The sequence below is a fragment of the Hetaerina americana genome, unplaced genomic scaffold (genome assembly GCF_022747635.1).
Source record: "Hetaerina americana unplaced genomic scaffold, ioHetAmer1.1.p SCAF_106, whole genome shotgun sequence".
In the NCBI taxonomy this organism is placed as follows: domain Eukaryota; kingdom Metazoa; phylum Arthropoda; class Insecta; order Odonata; family Calopterygidae; genus Hetaerina; species Hetaerina americana.
This window is the reverse complement of record NW_027286137.1, coordinates 812,251-830,951: the sequence shown is the minus strand read 5'-3', so window position 1 is coordinate 830,951 and position 18,701 is coordinate 812,251. Positions and strand designations below refer to the sequence as shown.

At 34.9% G+C, this 18,701-nt stretch overlaps 1 protein-coding gene across 2 annotated transcripts in view; it reads left to right on the top strand.

Moving 5' to 3' along the window:
• The first annotated feature begins 3,487 nt into the window (after positions 1-3,487).
• Positions 3,488-18,701, top strand: part of LOC139700667 (armadillo repeat-containing protein 2) — a 39,408-nt gene continuing 24,194 nt past the window's right edge. The window contains exons 1-5 of one of the 2 annotated variants that reach the window (XM_071599125.1): positions 3,488-3,740; positions 3,936-4,235; positions 4,326-4,585; positions 13,395-13,898; positions 18,381-18,562. In XM_071599125.1, coding sequence (XP_071455226.1) covers positions 3,982-4,235; positions 4,326-4,585; positions 13,395-13,898; positions 18,381-18,562 — 1,200 coding nt within the window. In that variant the 5' untranslated portion in view covers positions 3,488-3,740; positions 3,936-3,981. Of the gene's footprint in view, positions 3,741-3,761; positions 4,236-4,325; positions 4,586-13,394; positions 13,899-18,380; positions 18,563-18,701 lie in introns of those variants that run through there. The other variant, XM_071599126.1, reaches the window with a different exon arrangement.

The following is an 18,701-nucleotide window of genomic DNA, read 5'->3' as shown; positions in this document are numbered from 1 at the left end:
CAACTTGGCTCAGAGAAGGCAGACAAGCCACTGAAGCTATCTGACCTCGTCCAGCGGCTACTCGCGTCGTCAGCACTTCATGCGGCACGAACGGGTACTACTTTCCGGATGACCCTCGTACGAATCTGTCCATATAGCCTCTTTCTCCCACATTTCCCTAAACATTTCCGTAGTTCCAAAGGAATATTCTCCACCCCCACGGCGTTATTTAATTTCATCTCCCTTAATGCCCTTCATATCTCATTGTCGAGTATGCTTGGACCTAAGCTATCTTCCTCTATGCCATGTTCCTTTTCTACGTCTAACTTTGTTGGTCTTTGTTCTCTACTATACAGTTCTTCTTTATACTCCTTCCATCTCTTGGATCTTTCCTATGTCAACTATTATCTTACCCACCTTATCTTTAACTGTTAGCATAGATCTTCCCTTTTTAATTTCCAATAGTGATTTAACCTTGCCGTAGAGCGCACCAATTTCCCCCTTTCTCTGCAAGCTTTCCATGTCCTTGCACTGAGTTTTCCACCATGCTTCTTTTGCTTTATTTGTTACCCATCTCAATTTACTATTTAACTCTTTGTACTTCATTTTGCCGAACTCTGTGTTTTCATTCTTCCATTTTCTTCTCTCATCCATCTTTGCAATCATCTCATCCATAATTAACGGTTTCCCGGTCCTTTTCCCTTCCATTTTCGCAGCTCATCCATCTTTGTAATCATCTCATCCGTGATCCATGGTTTCGTAGTCCTTTTAGCGTTAACGGTTCCTACAGTGTTTTTCACCGCTTTCGATATCCCTTTCTTGATACATTCCCATTTTTCTTCGATAGTAGCCAGCTCTTTACCGTTTTCCATGGTTTTCTCTACAGCCTGCTGGTACTCCTTCCTTTTCAATCCATTTAACGCTTTTACATTCTATTTCCTAACCCGCTGCCCCACCTTACCTTTTTGAAACGTACGCTACATTTCATAACAACTAAATTGTGGTCTGAGTCCGCATCCGCTCCCGGGAAGCTGTGCGAATTTATCACACTTTTCCTAAACCTGTGTCTAACCAGGATATAATCTAGCTGATATCTTCCTGAGTCACCTGGCATTTTCCATGTATACCTGCATCTTTTGTGGTGTCTAAACCAAGTGTTGGTGATGACTAACCCCTGTCTCCAGCAGAACTCAACTGCTTTCTCCCCGCGGTCATTCCTCCTGCCTAAACCGTAGTCTCCCACCTCATCACCATCTCTCCCTTTGCCTACCGTCGCATTCCAATCCCCCATCACTATCAAATGTTTCTCTGCAGGCACACACGCGATTATGTCCTCTAACTGTTCTTATATCCTATCGACCTCTTTCTCTATATGGTTGCTTGGCGGCATGTACACATGAACAATGACCAAGTTCGTCGGTTCTGCTTTTATCTCTCCTAGTAATATTCTATTCGTTGCTTGTTCTATGTTGACTACACTTCTTCCTACCTCTTCATTTAATAGTATTGTAACCCCTCGTTGGCTCTTGTCCCGGCCGCTGTATATTATTCTATAATTATCACTCCAGTAATCCCTGATATCCTTCCATCTCACCTTGCATAGACTTAAAATATTTATATTTCCCCTTTCCATCTCTTGCTTAATATTCTCCAATTTCCCATTCATGGAAATGATATCAGGATTAAATAGTTTTGTTACCTTTGTATCTATTGAAACCATTAAAGAATATTCATATGACATAAGACATGCATGATCACTTCCACTCAAGTTAAATTTCATTAGCATGCCTCATTTAATAATTTAAACATTCAAAGAGCTAGTTTTGAAGATTGTGATGTCAATTGAAGAATATGATTTAATATTATGACACTGACAAATTTTCACCCGAAATATGATTTTAGAAGTAATTGCAGGTGAAATTGTATGCCTGCCTTATTTAATTTTTATATAAAAATGGAATAAAAATTATACTCAGCTTATTTCTATTAAAAATGCTCATCTTGGGGTAAAATTTCATCTTTAACTAGCATAGGCCTAAAGTTTAACCAAATATCATGTGTACAAAATTTTTAACATTTTAACGGCTAAGTTTTGTCTGTGGGAAAGATGTAAATACATTAACCAAAATCATTTGATGCCAAGAGATTACTATTAGAAACATATTTTTAAAAGTATTTTACATTTATAATAATATTTTCTGATGTAAGTAAAATGATAATGTCAATTGTATTTTAAGGGGGCATAAAAAAATATTTGAATGACAAGTTGAAATTACATGTTTAAGCCATAAGCAATAACCTGTTTTATATTCATTCATATGCATTATATCTTTTCAAATGTATATTTACCGTCCCCACTTTATACACTATTAGGTTTATTAATAAATTTTCACCATAATTACCTTGGATAATTCTCAACTAAATTCCACCGTACATATCTATTTTATGAGTATTTTTATAATGTGTGTATAGGTATTCAATGATTAATTAATGAATATTTTTTAATTTACATAAGATTTAATAAATACATGGTCTAATACAAACTCTGATGAAACACTTCTTAATGGTAGATACGTTTTAATACATCATTTTGAATATTTTTGATGGTGATTTAAAAATTAACTCTGAACACATAAGTACACCATGTTTACTGTATTTACACATTGTATCATTACCCACATTTAATACAAATATATGCTGGAGAATAGTGAAATAGTCTACATCACTTTTAATTTGTGTACTTGTACATATCTTTGGTAGATCCATGTTGAATGTGTTCTGTTAAGCTGGCAGATGCAATACCAGCATTAAGGATTTATGCCTATCCATGAAATGGGTAAGTTATTAAAAATTATGAATTTTTAGAGGGAATAGTAAAATGTAGGTATATTTGTTTACAGTGATGCAATGAATCGAAAAAGGTATACAGTTAACAACCAACTTGGGATGAAGTGGCATTAAATCATTTCTGTCTATGAAATGTGTCATGTATTTTGCATTAATACACTGTTACTTTCCTTTTTAGTTTATTTTTTATGCACAGGTTGTGGAGAGAAATGAAGAAGAAACACCTGGTTTCCCGAATATTACTAATTTCAAATGCAGATAATTTTTATAAATTACAATAATATTTGTTTTAAATGTGATGCAATGGAAACTGGAATTATTGGTTCTTTGTGATAACAATTGCTGTATTTAAATGGCGAAAACAAAAATATTTTTGTTACCGAACAGATGACCTTGATGATAAGTCGATTTTCCACCTTAATGAATTAAGTAAAACTACGAGTTTTTCACTGCGTTTAAAGTTGTACTCTTACTTAAGTTTTTTGCCTGTATCATTAAAAAGTTTAAGATGAGCCAGCTTATTGCTCCCTAATGTTTACATTATTTTATGTCTGCCATTAATACGTTTGAAAATCGGTTGCCAAGGTGATTTCGGGTCATCAGCGGTTTTCAGAATTACTGTTATTGTAATGCACCATTCTACGAAAAATATTAGAAAAAGTGCGCTCTTTCAAAGATTATTCAGATCGTAGCCATGTTTAAATCTTAGTCACTTATTAACACAGTGTTATTGATTTCTTTCTGTTGTTTCGTGACTACCAGAAAATCGATTTTCCGTGAATCGGCGGCGTAATGTTATTCTGAACACCTTGGACGTTTCGGTTCACCTTTCACTGGATTCCTCATTGCCAATTTGATTTTACCTCTATGCAGTGTAGTGATGAATAACATACTGAAACATAAGAGACCATCAGGTACCTTTGAATTTGATATCGCCGTAATTACCTACTCATTTTCCAAAAGTCGTATCATTCCATGTGATAGGATAGGCCCACCTACCTGTCCTAGACGTAGTTGTTATGAATAATATATTTTAACGGGAAAAAGCTTCGAATGACTTGTTATCGAGCGATTGGAATGAATTATTCGAATTTTCACGTTCACTACAGGCTGCCGCAAGATAATACTCGGCAAGTGTCGCGCGTTTGAGAAGAAATGGGTACAAAAATTCAACGTAGGAAAGGCGGATTAGCGTTTTATGAACTTCCAAATTCTGTGAGATCCAGCGCTGAAATAATAAGCGAAGCGCGGATTGAAATGGCTGGGAAAAGAAGTGGGATGGTAGCAATGGCCCCGGGCGGGATTCGTGCTGTGGATACAAAGAGACCCTTTACGCCCCGAGAGAGCCAGAGAACATTGTTTGGAAGGGCCGGAAGGGTTGGAGTAAGTCGACCTCCCAGTGCAGTGAGGTAAGTGGAAATAATTAAATAGAAGTTGTACTCATTGTTTTAATATGATGTCGGAATCATAATTTTTTCTCTGAAACATTCTTTCCATAGTCTGAAATATTTACAAACCGAGAGAATAGACGGAGAAGCTATCAAACCAGTACCATGGCTGATCACAAAACCACCGCGACCAGTTCAGCAGGCCTTCGTAAAACGAAGCGAAACAATGAAATTGCCTTTACCTTCAATGTGCCTATCTCTTAATAATCCCAACAGGGTGAAACTACCAGATTTAACTAAACCGGCTAAGCAAGATGTGAAGTCTTCAAGGCTAATACGACTTCAATTTCATGCTGCATCACTTGTTAATTGTAAGTCTGTTTAAACACTCACATTTAAGACGGTATCCAATTTAGCAAACTAATACATATGTTTATATATTTTACATTGTATGTATATATATATATATATATATATATATATATATATGTATGTATATATATATGTATATATATATATACATACATATATATATATATATATATATATACATACATACATAAATACCACAAAACTCAGTAATCAACCCGATGGTCGGTTTAGTAGGTGATGGTGGAGATTACCCAGTACTAAGTCCTATACGGCGTGTGAAAATTCACACATCAGGGTAGGGGGACCATATACATACATATGTATATATATATATATATATATATATATATATATACAAATATTATATGTAATATTTGGATGGCACAATAGAACACAAATAAAACAGTTACACTTAAAAGGACACTCACATTGTAGATTGTTTAAGCTTTCGGCCTTCTTCAAGTAAGACTCTTATTTATTTGTGTTCTATTGTGCTGTCCAAATATTATACTGCTCGTGTGAGTGTTTCTATATAATTGATTTATATATATATATATATATATATATATATATATATATCCAACTTATCAGATCTCCTCAAATCAGCCAACCCACTCCTTAAATCCCCGCCCCGTCCCAAAGCCACTCCCATGCCTTGCAATAAACGTATATGCAAAACATGTCCTATTTTCAAAACCTAAACCCCATCCCTCTCCCATCTGCTTTTTAACTCTCTCCCTCCAATTCCCTACTCCTCATGTGCTTCCAACAATGTAGTTTATCTTCTGAAGTGCAAACTATCCCTTTTATATTGGATAGTATACCACATTCCTCAATATTAGAATCAATAACCACCAGGCCTCATGCAATTATTCTTCCCTGATTGGGATGCTCCCAATCCCAAAACTCGCCTTCGAACACAGCACTCCCTTTGATAAAATTTGTTGTGTATCCATTTTAGCATCCCTCTTACCCTATGACCCTCCACTCAAACTCAGAGCAATAGACCTGGTGTTTATCTGGCTCCTGGATTCCTGAAATGACACAGGTATTAATATAAGACATTAATTACCCTAATCTTCACATATTTTCATCCCCCCCCCCCCAACACCTTCTATATTATTCCCACACTTCTAAAAATCCCTCTCTTGACTCTTTTCCTCCCAACTCTTCCCCTCGCAAACCTTTCCCCACCTTCCCCTTCCATCCAGCATCTCCAGCCCCTTCTTTTACAACCTTTTCCTCAATTCCTTCCTTACAATTCCTCTTCCTTGAGAAAGGTGGCTTGTACCACCAAAAATTAGAATGAAATCAAATGTGTTTGCTATAAAACAAATGTGGCACTTTTTCCTTGGGCAGCCAGCATATCATGGTGATTATTTACAAGCTGATGCTCTGATGTACACATTTTGCTGAGCAGTTATCTATAATAATTACTATATTTATTGGTCCCAAAATTTTACAAAATAGTATATAGGGCAATTCAGAGAACAAACAATCAGCTGCTTCAGTGTTCTGAAGACTAAAAACTCTTCCAACCATAATAGCATTTATCTATCATGAAATGCTTGAGATAGAGGCATTTCTTAAATGTACTCCTAGAAGGAGTAGCTTTTATACCTGATAGCAGAGAGTTGAAAATTTTGATGGCCACATAAAAGGGACTGTTATTTTACATAGCAGAAGATTGGCAGAACAATTGTTCAACACTCTTTCAAGTATTATGCCCATGTACTTGAGCATTGATGATTTATTGTTTCATATTATCCATAATATACATGCATAAGTAATAAATATGCAGACAAGGTAAAGTAAGGATTTTCAATTCTTTATAAAATTGGGTTTGCCTTGGAGGTATTTTTGCTATACACCTAATACATCTTTTTTTCATCAAAAAATATCTACGTAAGTCAAGTGATATTCCACAGCAATAATTCCATTGCTCATATATGACTGAAAGTTGTCACAGTAAACAATTTTCAGTACATTTAAATCTGCAATGTTTGTGAGTATCTTGGAATAAATCTCCCTTTTGCCAAAGTGGAGCTTAAGTCATTGGTATGGATCCCCCAGTGTATTAACTCAATAGACAAACATAAAAACTTGGTGCTGTGCACCCTTTCCTTGGCCTTTTAAGCAGAGGTCTAACTGAGGCACTTCCCTTCTTTTTTTAAAATGAATATAATTTGTTTTTAGTACATTACAGACAGCTTGTTACTGTTAAGCCAAATTTCCAAGAGCAATAATGAGCTATTAAGCTTAGCTTGCAACAAGTTTGGGTCCTTGTGGCTCATTTCCAGAGTTGAATCATATGCATACAGAACTATGTTTTTCTTCTCAATGTTTCTAGGAAAATCATTGATATATAGTAAAAATAATAATGGCCCAAGAATGCTATCTTGCGGTACCCTGACACTTATTGTATCTATGGGGGATAAGTGATTTATCATAATGTTGTTGACCCTAATGCCAGAAACCTGCACCATCTGTTTCCTGTCCTTTAAATATAATTGTAGCCATTTATGGGGAATTCCCCTGATACCATAAAAAATACAGAGTGATTTCCTGCATAGGTTAAAATGGAAAAATCCATGCTAGTATTTAGATTACATCCCTGATAATGTAGTTTATATTTTAAGTGCTTTAGTTAAGGTAAATGTGGTTCATATCTGTTATCTCATAGTGTCAACATAATTGGAAACACTAACTTTTTATTGTTTGCTTATGTATGCATTCCCTGGATCTCCCCCATATCCTAATTACTATGGGTAGAAGTGATAAGAATGAAAAGGTACATTTTTCTTCATGCTATACCATTTCATCTACATTCAAACAATTCCATAGTTCAGTAATTACATTGTATTATATGGTTTAGTATAATACTTGTTTTAATTAAGAATGGCAGTAATTTGGCAAGAATCTTTCACTTAATTCAATTTTAAGCATCAATTCTTAAACATAATAACTTATTTGCATATAAGAACTATCAGACCTGAAGTTTGATGCCACTAAAAATTTCCTGATGATGATGTGATTTATTTGAGGTAGAGTTTAGAAAGGGACAAATAAATGTGATAAGCCTACCTTATAAGGGGATCAACTGTTAAAATCCTTGAGTTTATAGTATTTTAGCTGGAGTGTCACAGCTTTTAATTTCTCGCTTGTTTGAAACTATTGTAGGGAACTTTTTAGATCTTTATGCTACATTATGCTATTTTAAAATCACGAGGAAACTGTTTAGCTTTTTTCTGCCTCCTTACGCAAAACAACATGCTCCAATGCACATTTTTGGCCTTATATTAACTATTTACAAATTTCTTTTTCATTATTTTTCCCTTTCCCTCTCTTTTAACTTATTGGGACAAGGGTGATGGTGTATAACTTTCTAGTCATGGGTACATTTTTTCATGTAAAAAGATATCAAAATTAATCAATGCCCATACAAGTTCAGACCAAATCTTTTGCGTCTTATGGATGGACCCTCCCATTAGTGTAATTTTATATTAGTTGTTGTGTATATGGTTCTTTCTGGAGAAGAAAATAGTAAAGGTAAATCTGAGTTTACCATCTAACTAGTATATATAAACTTTGGGATAGGGAGATGGTTAGTAATTTCTTGTCTTCATTTGAGAAATTTTAGCGTAACATTTATTAATGCATTGCAGGGAAAAACTCACTATGAATAATCAAGCATTCAGTTTGTTCCTTTGTATGAGACATGTTAAGGTCCTGCTCCCATTATCATTGCCTTGTAGAGACCCCAACATTCAACCAAATAAAGCAAGTTGTTGCCTCTCAGAGAAGAAAAATTGAGTTCAATGAGTTATTAGCAATATGCCTTAAGTAATTTGTTTCCTGTTTGTTTTATGAGAGTTCAAGAGGCTGAGAAAAGTGTACATCTTAGACAGTACAGCAGATTAAACAGGAGCATGTTAAATGAATTTTGCTTTACTTAAATTAAAATAAGTCTGTGTTTAGGAAGTAAAAGGAAATGTGTGATCCATTAGATTATTTTAGAGAGCATAACAGAGAAGAGTTTTGGATTGGCAATAATAATAATAATAACTGAATGAGTAAAATAAATCATGAATGTGATATCCCAGTGGTCAAAACTTTCCATGAATCTCTTCCTCATCAGGAGACTTAAAAGCTGTATTCCTGAAGAACACATGAGACTTGCCTATTTTTCCTTTTTCCGGAGTCACCTAAGTTATGGCCTAAGGTTTTTGGGGCATGAAAGTGACACAACAGCTCTGCTTATGTTACAAAAGAAAGCAGTTAGGATTATAACAGGCTCTGGCCATCGTGATCTCTGTCATCCACTATTTGTAAGGCTAAGAGTGGAGATGGTCTTTAACATATGCATTTACCAGTGTTTAATTCGTGTAAATGATAATTTACCTAACTATGTATTAAGAAGCAATATACACAGCCATAATACAAGGTCAAGAAATATGTTAGACTTTATCCAATGCAGGTTGTCCAAAACCTTCAACCAGCTGGCCTTTCCTTAAAATTCTATAACAAACTTTCCATACTGCAAGACTGACTAGTTATATAAGATTGAAAAATGTAATTGAGAATTGGTTGATTTCAAACCCCTTGTATTCTTTAAGTGAATATTTTGAACTGGACTTATCAGAAGTGAAATTTTAATATCTGTGTATCCCTTCACTATGGTAATGAATGTATGTATTTATGTTTTTCTTTTGATGACATCTATTGTGGTAAGCGCTGCTCTTTGATGAATAAATAGTATTTTTATTGGTTTATAAAAATAAACTCTAGAGTTTCATCTGCTGAGCATGTTTAACAGACTCTTTGTTTACCCAACTTATTAAACAATTGAATTTTAGTTTTGGTAAAAAGCACATCAGTTGCAATTTTTCTTTTTGACAATGCAGTTAACTGCACACCATAGTGCTATTCAATCCAGAGCTTGTTCACCATTAACATGCCTAGTTGTGCAAGGATTCACCAGATAACAGTATGTTATTATCATTAGCATAAAGAATTAATTGAAAATCATTGACATAGCTAAGGTAATGAGGTATGTCATTTATACATACAAGAAACCATACTGGTCCCAAAATGGACCGTGTAGTGCCCCAATATTCACTTTGCTGGTAATCACAGGGAGTAAAACATATTTTAACCGGTAGGTAGAGAAAATAGTTCATGAATCCTCATGCTAACTTAGAGTCGGAGGGGAATGAAATAGGTCAACTTTGTGTACATTAAATTAATAACTAGTCAGATTAGAAAGGCGAAAAATTCTATTTATGCCTTGAAGTCAAGTTGCCATTCCGCAAATGAGACAAAATAAATAGATGCTAACATAATTAGAGGAGTTAAATGAATATGAAACTCTCACCAGTACTGCAGGTGAAAGTATAATAAAAAAATGAGAAACCTGTAGGCATTCTTTGGGGAGGTGAATTAAAAACAAGATTAATATGAAAATCATGATAGTAAAAACAAAAAAAAATTGGAGCACCAGAAAGAAAAACTGAAGGCAGGTGTTTCACTATTAAGAGAGAAAGGGAACAAGTGATATCTTTTACCATTATTAGAAATAGTTTTGGATGAAAGAAGTTCAATAGACTGTATGTGAGGGATAACTTAAGTTTAGAAGGCATTCATGAGGTAACTACAGTGCTCAAAGAATATTAAAGGCAAGCTTACAAGCAAGGAATAAGCAAGCAAAATATTTATGAAGAGTTAGGTGGATCAGAAATATAGACATAGACAAAGAATAATAGAATATTTAAAAACCTGGTCTTGGAGATGGTTGCCAAGGATCAAATGACTAGATGGATTGATAGTATGGATAAAAATATTGTGAACAATGAGAAAGACTTTCACAGAAGTGAAGAGTAAAATTTAATTAACTCTAATGTATTTGTTAGTAACATAATAGGTCAAGAATGAAGCAGACCAAGAGTTAGATAGGTGATAATCTTTTTAAGGTAATCTACGTGTTAAGGTAGGTTTTTGGATGGACACAACTACCAAAAAAATATTTTATTACTCCTAACAAAACACAAAATCCATCATCCTACTCTATATCAGGTCCCTCTTCATCTCTGAGTACTTTCTTCCTCCCTTCATCCCGTCCAACATCCCTATCCTGTTCCTTCCCTTTCCTCTTTTGCCCAACATTCTACCCTCAATCACAGTCTTCAACATCCCACCACTGGTCAACACCCCCTTCATCCACTTTTCCTGCCTCCATAGGATTGCTCCCAACAAACCCCTCTCTTCGCCTACCATACCAAGTACTTCCTCATTTGTTTTCTTCTCTGTCCATTTCACCTTCTCCATTCTTCTCCACACCCACATTTCGAAAGCCTCCAGTCTACGTCTATCCTCCTGCTTCAATGACCACGTTTCCGCACCGTACATAGCTACGCTCCATATCAAAGTTTTTACGAGTCTTTTCTTAACATCCTTACTCAAAGTCCCTGTCATCAACTCCCTCCTCCTTGTGAAAGCCTCTTTGCCTAGCGCAATTCTTCTCCTTACGTCCCTACTACTTTGACCGTGTTGGTCCAAGACACTACCGAGATACGTAAACTGTTCTACCTGCTCTAGTTTTTGCCCTCCTATTTTAATGTTAAGCTTGGCCTTTTTCTTTCTAGAAAATCATATAACCTTTGTTTTATTAATATTGATTCTCATCCCATACCTGTCGCACTGAATTTCCAATTCACTCAGCAATGCTTGCAGCCCCTTGGCTGACTGACAAACTAAAGCTTGGTCATCAGCAAACCTAACTGATTTTACGAATTCCCCGCCCACTTTCATTCCTACGTCGAGTTCTTCCCATGCCTCTTTGATCATTTCCTCTGCATACAGGTTGAACAGCAAGGGTGATAATGGCCAACCCTGCCTTACACCCCTTCCTAACACTGCCCATCCTGACTCCCTGTTTCCCACCTGCACCTGAGCAGTCTGAGACATGTACAGGTTGCAGATTAGCCTCCTTTCCCTCCAATCTATTCCTATTTTCTGCAATATACTCATTAGTTTTTCCCAATTCACTCTATCAAACGCTTTTTCGAAATCTACGAAACAGGCAAATACCTCCTGGTTGTGTTCTATATTCCTCTCGATTAATAATCTCATTACTGCAATGGCATCACGCGTACCTCTCCCCTTCCTAAACCCAAACTGATCATCCCCTAAGTAATCATTTGCCCTACTCTCTATACTTTTGTTTATGATCCTGAGAACAACTTTAGCTGCGTGGGATATCAAACTAATTGTCCTATAGTCCTCACATGACGTGGCCTTCTCCTTTTTTAGGTGATAATACATAGGCCAAAAAGGCTGTATTGGGCTACCCCACAGGCCAAATAATTAGGGGTGCATAATGAAAGAGCAACCATATCATGAAGAAAATTGGCATTGGATAAGGGAGGATGGAAGCTTAATTTTATTCAAGCCATTCAAAAGTCAAATCCAGATTGCAATGATGGTGTATAGGTATTTGTAAGCCATGTGAAGCTAAGATAATATTTAGGGGTTCCACAGTAATCAAATGCTCACTATGGTTTGTTTCTGTTATTATTAATTCATGATAGTGTCATGCATGGTCCTAATTACTGCAGATGATGTGAAAAGGTTAATCAAAACTAATGCAGAAAAAACTGTAACAAAACAGAGGAAGATTTGCTGAAAGTAATGAACTTGTAGGCAACAAATAACCTGTACTTCAACCTGTTGGGATGTTGCATTGTGTCAGTCACAAGAAAGGAAGGTTAATAGTTGGAATCACTCTTAAGAATTTGTTCATAGTGAGAATGAATGATGTAATGCAGATGTACACATTTTTTACCTATAAGATAATCTTGTGCTAGTAAATTTTCCCTTTTCATCCTTTCAAATAAAAAAGGAATAATAAAGTCATTCATTCCAAAGTACATTTGTACAAGTGATACACCAATTAGTAGTTTATGACACTGAAAATCATATCTCTCATGACATTAACTTAGCTAATGAAGAGAATTATTTTTTGGAATAAATGAAATTCTATTTTAAACAACATTGTATGTACAAGGATGCATCACCATTTTGGGCAAGCTTCAAATTGCTAAATTATTCAATGAAGGAATCAGATTGATAGGAAAGCACCCTCTCAATAATTTCTCAATAACCATTTTGGTCAAGACCAAGAGTTATAGGACAATATTATCGGCACGCTTACTTAATAATATGCAGATTTTTTAATCATGAGTTAGAAATGAATTACCACCTTATTCCCAAGCGAGTGGGCAAGGCTGAGGTTGGTAAGGCATTTCCTAATTAGAACTATTGAAGTAGAACATATGGAAGATGGTGGTATGTATGGATAGAAATGGGTATCATGAGCAGAGGTGCATGTCTTTTGCTTCCCATGGTAGTAAATATCATACAGACTACAAGTGGAGAGAAAGCTTAGGTGGAAAGCGTTTGGGTGTATACTATTGTGTCAATTGTTATGTCCTTGTTTAAAGGCTGATGTAAAGGTCAAAGTGGTTTTTGGACTAATGCAAAATAAATAAATAAAAGCTGTTAATATGTCTCTCACAATCATCAATATTAATAAAATTATGTAAAATATTCTAGAATAAAACAATATCTATAATCTTGAAAATAATGGCTATACATCATAGCATTCAATTTGCTTTTTTCTATGTTATTTTCTATCAAAAGTTAACTTTAAATTGAGGCATGAAATATGTTTATTTCATAATTCATGGTAGCTCTTTGATTCACTCACCCTTACACCTTTGTCTCTCTAATCTTTGATTTTATTTTCTTCAGTGCCTGAAGAGGATGAAGAAAAATTAAATTTTGAAACTCCTGATGCATCAAAAATTTTATGTAAAACTCATAGTTTTGATGGTAATGTGCACAAGAAACATACCAAATCCTCCGAGCAGAAAATACAAACTGATGGTGATGATAAGTCAGATGCTGCGACCAAATTTAAGCAAACTTCACTCACTGATGCATGCAAATCTGAGAAAATATTAGTGAATGATATTAACTCTCAAGAAAGTGATGTAGTATTAGTACACAATAGCCTCCAGGACTCAACCATCAAAACCAGCATTACCTCCTCTAATGATGCATCAAGAGGAAGTTTATGTGAGCAGGACTCCTTTTCCACCACTGATAATAGTCAAGAAAGTTGTGTATCTCAGGTAGCAGTAAGAAAGGAAACTCTTAAAAGTATTTCTTGTGAGCGAGAAAGTGAACTGAGAAGTTGTTATTTGGATCCAATTTTGCAGTTGACGCAGAGACTTAATTCAGAATCAGCAAATGGTAAGGTACAATAAGAATTAGTAATTGGTTGGTTTGGTTCCTAGTTCTACTTATTCTTGACTCTTTCCTGAACCTTAATGGAAAACATTGGTACTAAAAATACTTTATTTGATGGCTTGTAAGATTGACGCTCATTTCAGTTGGGCACACACAAAAAAAAATCTTAACAGTCCATATGAAAGCACAAAGCCCCACCAATTTAAGTTAGTTTACATACATAGTTCATTATTAGTTTCACACTGTTTTGTTTTGATGTTGTGATAAAATTTGACCAATTTTGTTTGATATCTCACTTGCACTCTTTTGATAGTACAGACAGAAGTGAGCAACACTGTATTCACGCTGCATATACCGATGAGCTAATAATAACAATCCCAGCTACAAAGTTCTTCAATTGAATGATACATTTTATTTGTAAGAAAATATAATGAGTCAAAACAGATAGTGCTGACCATCTGGGGTACAAAGAATATTCAGTATTGAAAGTTAACCCGTGGAGTTTGAGCCTTCATAATTAAGACGAAAATGTTTTTTTGAACCATAATTTTGGAAAAAAGGTGCTTTATACCTGTATGCTATCAAATGTGGTAGTATGTCACCTCCATATTATCTTACTAAGTTACATATAAGTTTGTTTTAAGTGTATGGTGTATGCTTAATTAGACTTCTGGCAATCGATGATATTTTTATGTCGTGAAAACACTATTTACATTTTAAATTAACTGTCAAAACTACCATATTTTAGCATAAAGGTGATGCTACCCCATTTCAATGTGAAGTTCATGAGTTTGGTCTTGTTTTAAAATAAATAAGTGATAAATTACAATTCAATAATCCATCACTATTTTAGTCAGGTTCAGCCTGAAATATTTTGTTTGTTTATCATTTTATTTGACCAGAACTGACATCAAAATTTATTTAAATTTTCATGTACTATGTATAATCTAGTGCATATAAGATTGAAATATTCACTGTAAAATACCAGGGAATATTTTAATATCAAATATCAAACTATACTAAGTAAGTCTTTATGCACGAGCAGGATTTTGACTCAATACGTTTTAGAAAAAATTCATAATCCAAAACTGCATAATATTTTTGAATTGATGCAAAAAAAATCCACGAATGCCACTGAAACATATATGGTTACATTTACGGTATGTGTTATCAAGTTACCATTAACATTTCTCATTGTAGTTGCTACATTCAGAAAAACATCTCATTTATTGCACCGAAGTAATATGGTATCAGAGAAGGTGACTCCTAAAATACAATGTGCCAAAGACTGTTACAGGTACTTACTTGGTTTCACAAACTCTGTATTCTGATTGGTAGATGTTGTAGTTCAATGGTAGAGTGTTGGACTGCTGACTGGAGGACCCAAGTTAGATTTCCAGGCATGCCTCTGGGCACCATCGGCATGCCTGCTGTGCTCTACTTCTCATGGGCAATCATGGGTGGCAGTGGGAAAAGAATTGACCCCTGTACTCTGATCTGAGCTCTATCCCCAACTATCAAACCAACCTTCAGATTGGTTACTGTGGTTATCTATCATGCTAGTGATAATATCTCATTGTAAAAACTATTGAGGAAGGCAACAGGAAACTGCCACAAACACAACCAAGAATGACACAGCCCTGAGTGGGCTGTTTTTATTGTGCCCAGCATTGGGAAAGGTAAGGTTTTCTTGATCATCAACACACAAAATCCATGCTAAATGACAGCAGCAGCTGATAAGAAGACAGAATTATGTTAGATTCCTTTCTAAAAAAAAAGAAAGGCAGCTGTCTGTGAGGACTATATAACAATAAGTTTGACTTTGCATGCAGGAAAAATGGTACTTAGGATAATCAATCAAAGGATGGAGAGTAGGGCTAATGATTACTTGGGGGATGATCAGTTGGGTTCAGGAATGGGAGAGGTATGCATGATGCCATAGCAATAATGGAATCACTAATGTAAAGAAACAGAGGGACAGGATGTATCTGTTCGTTTAGTAGGTTTTGATAAGTCGTTTTATGAGTTAATTTGGTAGAATTAATTAATGTATCACAGAAGATAGGAGTAGACTGGGGGGATGGGTAAATGACTCACTACCTGTTCATATGTCAGACTATTCAGGGGGATAGAGAGTCAGGAGGGTCAATGTTAGTAGGAGGAGTAAAACAGGAGTGTCCATTGTCATCAGTTCTTTTTACCATATATTTGGAGGAAATGGTGAGAAAGGCATGGGAGGAACTGGAGATAGGAATGAAAGTCAGTGAGGAATCCATAAAAACAGTAAGATTTGTGGATGATCAAGCATTAATTTGTCAGTCATCCCAGGATTTGCAAGCATTGCCTAGTTAGTGCATTATAATAAAGTCAGTGTAATGGGTATGAGATGGAAATCAATATAAATACCACAAAGGTTATGCGATTTTTGTGAGAGAGAAATTAGAGAGCACTGATAAGAAAAATCCAAAGAAAGCAGGAATGTGAATCAATTTCAAAGTGTAAAAATTATTTGCCTTGATGAGGTAAATGATTTTTACACTTTAACGTTGGTACATTTTAATTCAAATTAGAAGATTACACAGTTAAATTTACTGCCGTGGCATCTCCTCATCAAAGTGCTTTGAAAGGCCAGAAAGATGGACGCAGAGCATTAATACCCAAGACTGTGATGGATGGGAGAATGTTAAGTCAGTGAGGTACGCGAAGGAAAAGAACAAGTATATTGGTGAAATTAGGGGAGATAGAATGTATATGGAATTGACGAAGAGTTTATTGTAGTGTGGGGTGTAAAGTTTAATCTTGTTAGGCAAGGTGAAGAAATGTAGGAAAGTACTCTCTGTATGTATCCAAAAATCAATGCACAAGTAACAATATGCAGCGCAAAATGTCACTCAAAAGATAACATTATTCTAATTACAATTTGTCAAACAAGAATTCATCTATACTGTAGTAACACTTGAGGAGTAAAACTTCTTAAGTTCAGTTTTGAAAGCAGTCACAGTGAACTTATTTTTATGGCCATTGGCTGTTAATTATAAATAAGTGAGGCTGCATAATGTAAGTCTTTCTTAGAAATAGTGAATGACTGATTTTTCAGGGGCTCATTCTCCCTTCCACCTGTCAAGTGACCATACATGGTGGAATTGGGAAAAAACAAACATTGATTCTTTTTTACAATTAAAGAGTAATGAGGGATGCAAGACAGAGTCATTAGTTTCAGTTTCATAAGTAGTGGCTTTCCTGAAATCCTTAAGGGATCATTCACAATTGCTTTTGCAGACCTTTTTTTGAACGGAAAATGCCTTCATTGCTGCACTAGAGTTCCCCTAGAAAACAACTCCATAGGCTGGTAGGAATGAATTTTTGCATTGTATACAAGTCTCAAGGTCTCAAGTGAGGTAGGTTAGGCAATTTTCCTGATTATGTAAGGCCCAGTGGCCATTTTATTGATTATTTCATCGACATGAGAATATCAGTCAAGATTTTTACTTAAAGATAATTCCAAAAAAAATGTGGAACTGGACTGCTGAATAAAGTGATGTGAATCTGTTCTAAAGAGGACTGATATCAGGTGGATTAACATGATTATAAAATTGTAGATAACGTGTTCTATTCTCATTCAATAGCCAGTTATTTGACCTACACCACATGTTTGTTAGAGTATGATGAGCAGAGGAGTTAACATCTTTAAAATTCTCTCCCATGCTTAGTGCTGATGTATTATCAGCGTATAAATTATTTCACTATTGGATATTTAAATGTGGAGGTCATTGATGATTATGATAAATAAAAGTGGATCTAGTATTAGCGTATAGTATATCTTTGAACAATTGGTGATGCATCTAAAAATATCACTAACTGCTTTTCATCTATTGCTTTCAAATGAAAAAAATGCAGGAAAGTATGAAAAAATAATCACCATTAACTATTTTTAGAAAATTTATGGTGAAAGCTTTATTTTTTGGGCCCATGAATATTTATAGAATCTGTACAATTGGTTTTTATTTTGGAAACAAAAATCATGAACATTGTGTGTAAAACTTTTCAATATTATGGTGCTTCTCACAAACATATGTATAACATCTAATAAGATGATTGAGCTTTTGCTTACTAGGCATTTTGCTTAGGCATCATCATCAGGTACCTGATGATGATGCCTAAGCATTGAAACTAGCAGTATGAAAATAAAGATCAGTGGGAAAATACATTGTGTTCTTCATTAAATGAACATAAACTTCCACTAAGTTGAGCTAGAAATGATTGAATAAATAACTCTTTACCTGTTTATTCATCCAAACTGCTGGAACTAAAAACTAAACTGGCACTAGAAGTAACCCATCATGACTTAATTAGATTGAATACTTCCAACTTGTTCCTCATTAGTTGTATCATATAGAATTCACAATAAAATTCATTGAAAAATTTCATAGATTTTACTTGATAAAAATGTACTGCTTGAATTTAATATGTCTACTTTTCTTTCAGAAAATAATGAATCAAAAGTAATTGCTTTGCTGCAAAATCTATATGAGATGTTGGATTCCAAAAATTTACTGGGCACTAAATTGAACTCTAAGAATAAAGCTCTAATTCTAAGATCGCTGTATAAGTTTGTAGAAAGGTCTTCTAATGAACTGTTATTAGAAGTGGCACATATTATCTTGGCAGTAAGTATAATTAAATCATTATATGTTTGTATATATGTATATGTCAATATCTCAAATGAAAAAAGTTTACTTCATACCATGGCTCCAAAGGAGGAAAATGTTATTGATATATCTAATTCAAAGTAAGAATTTCAAGGGA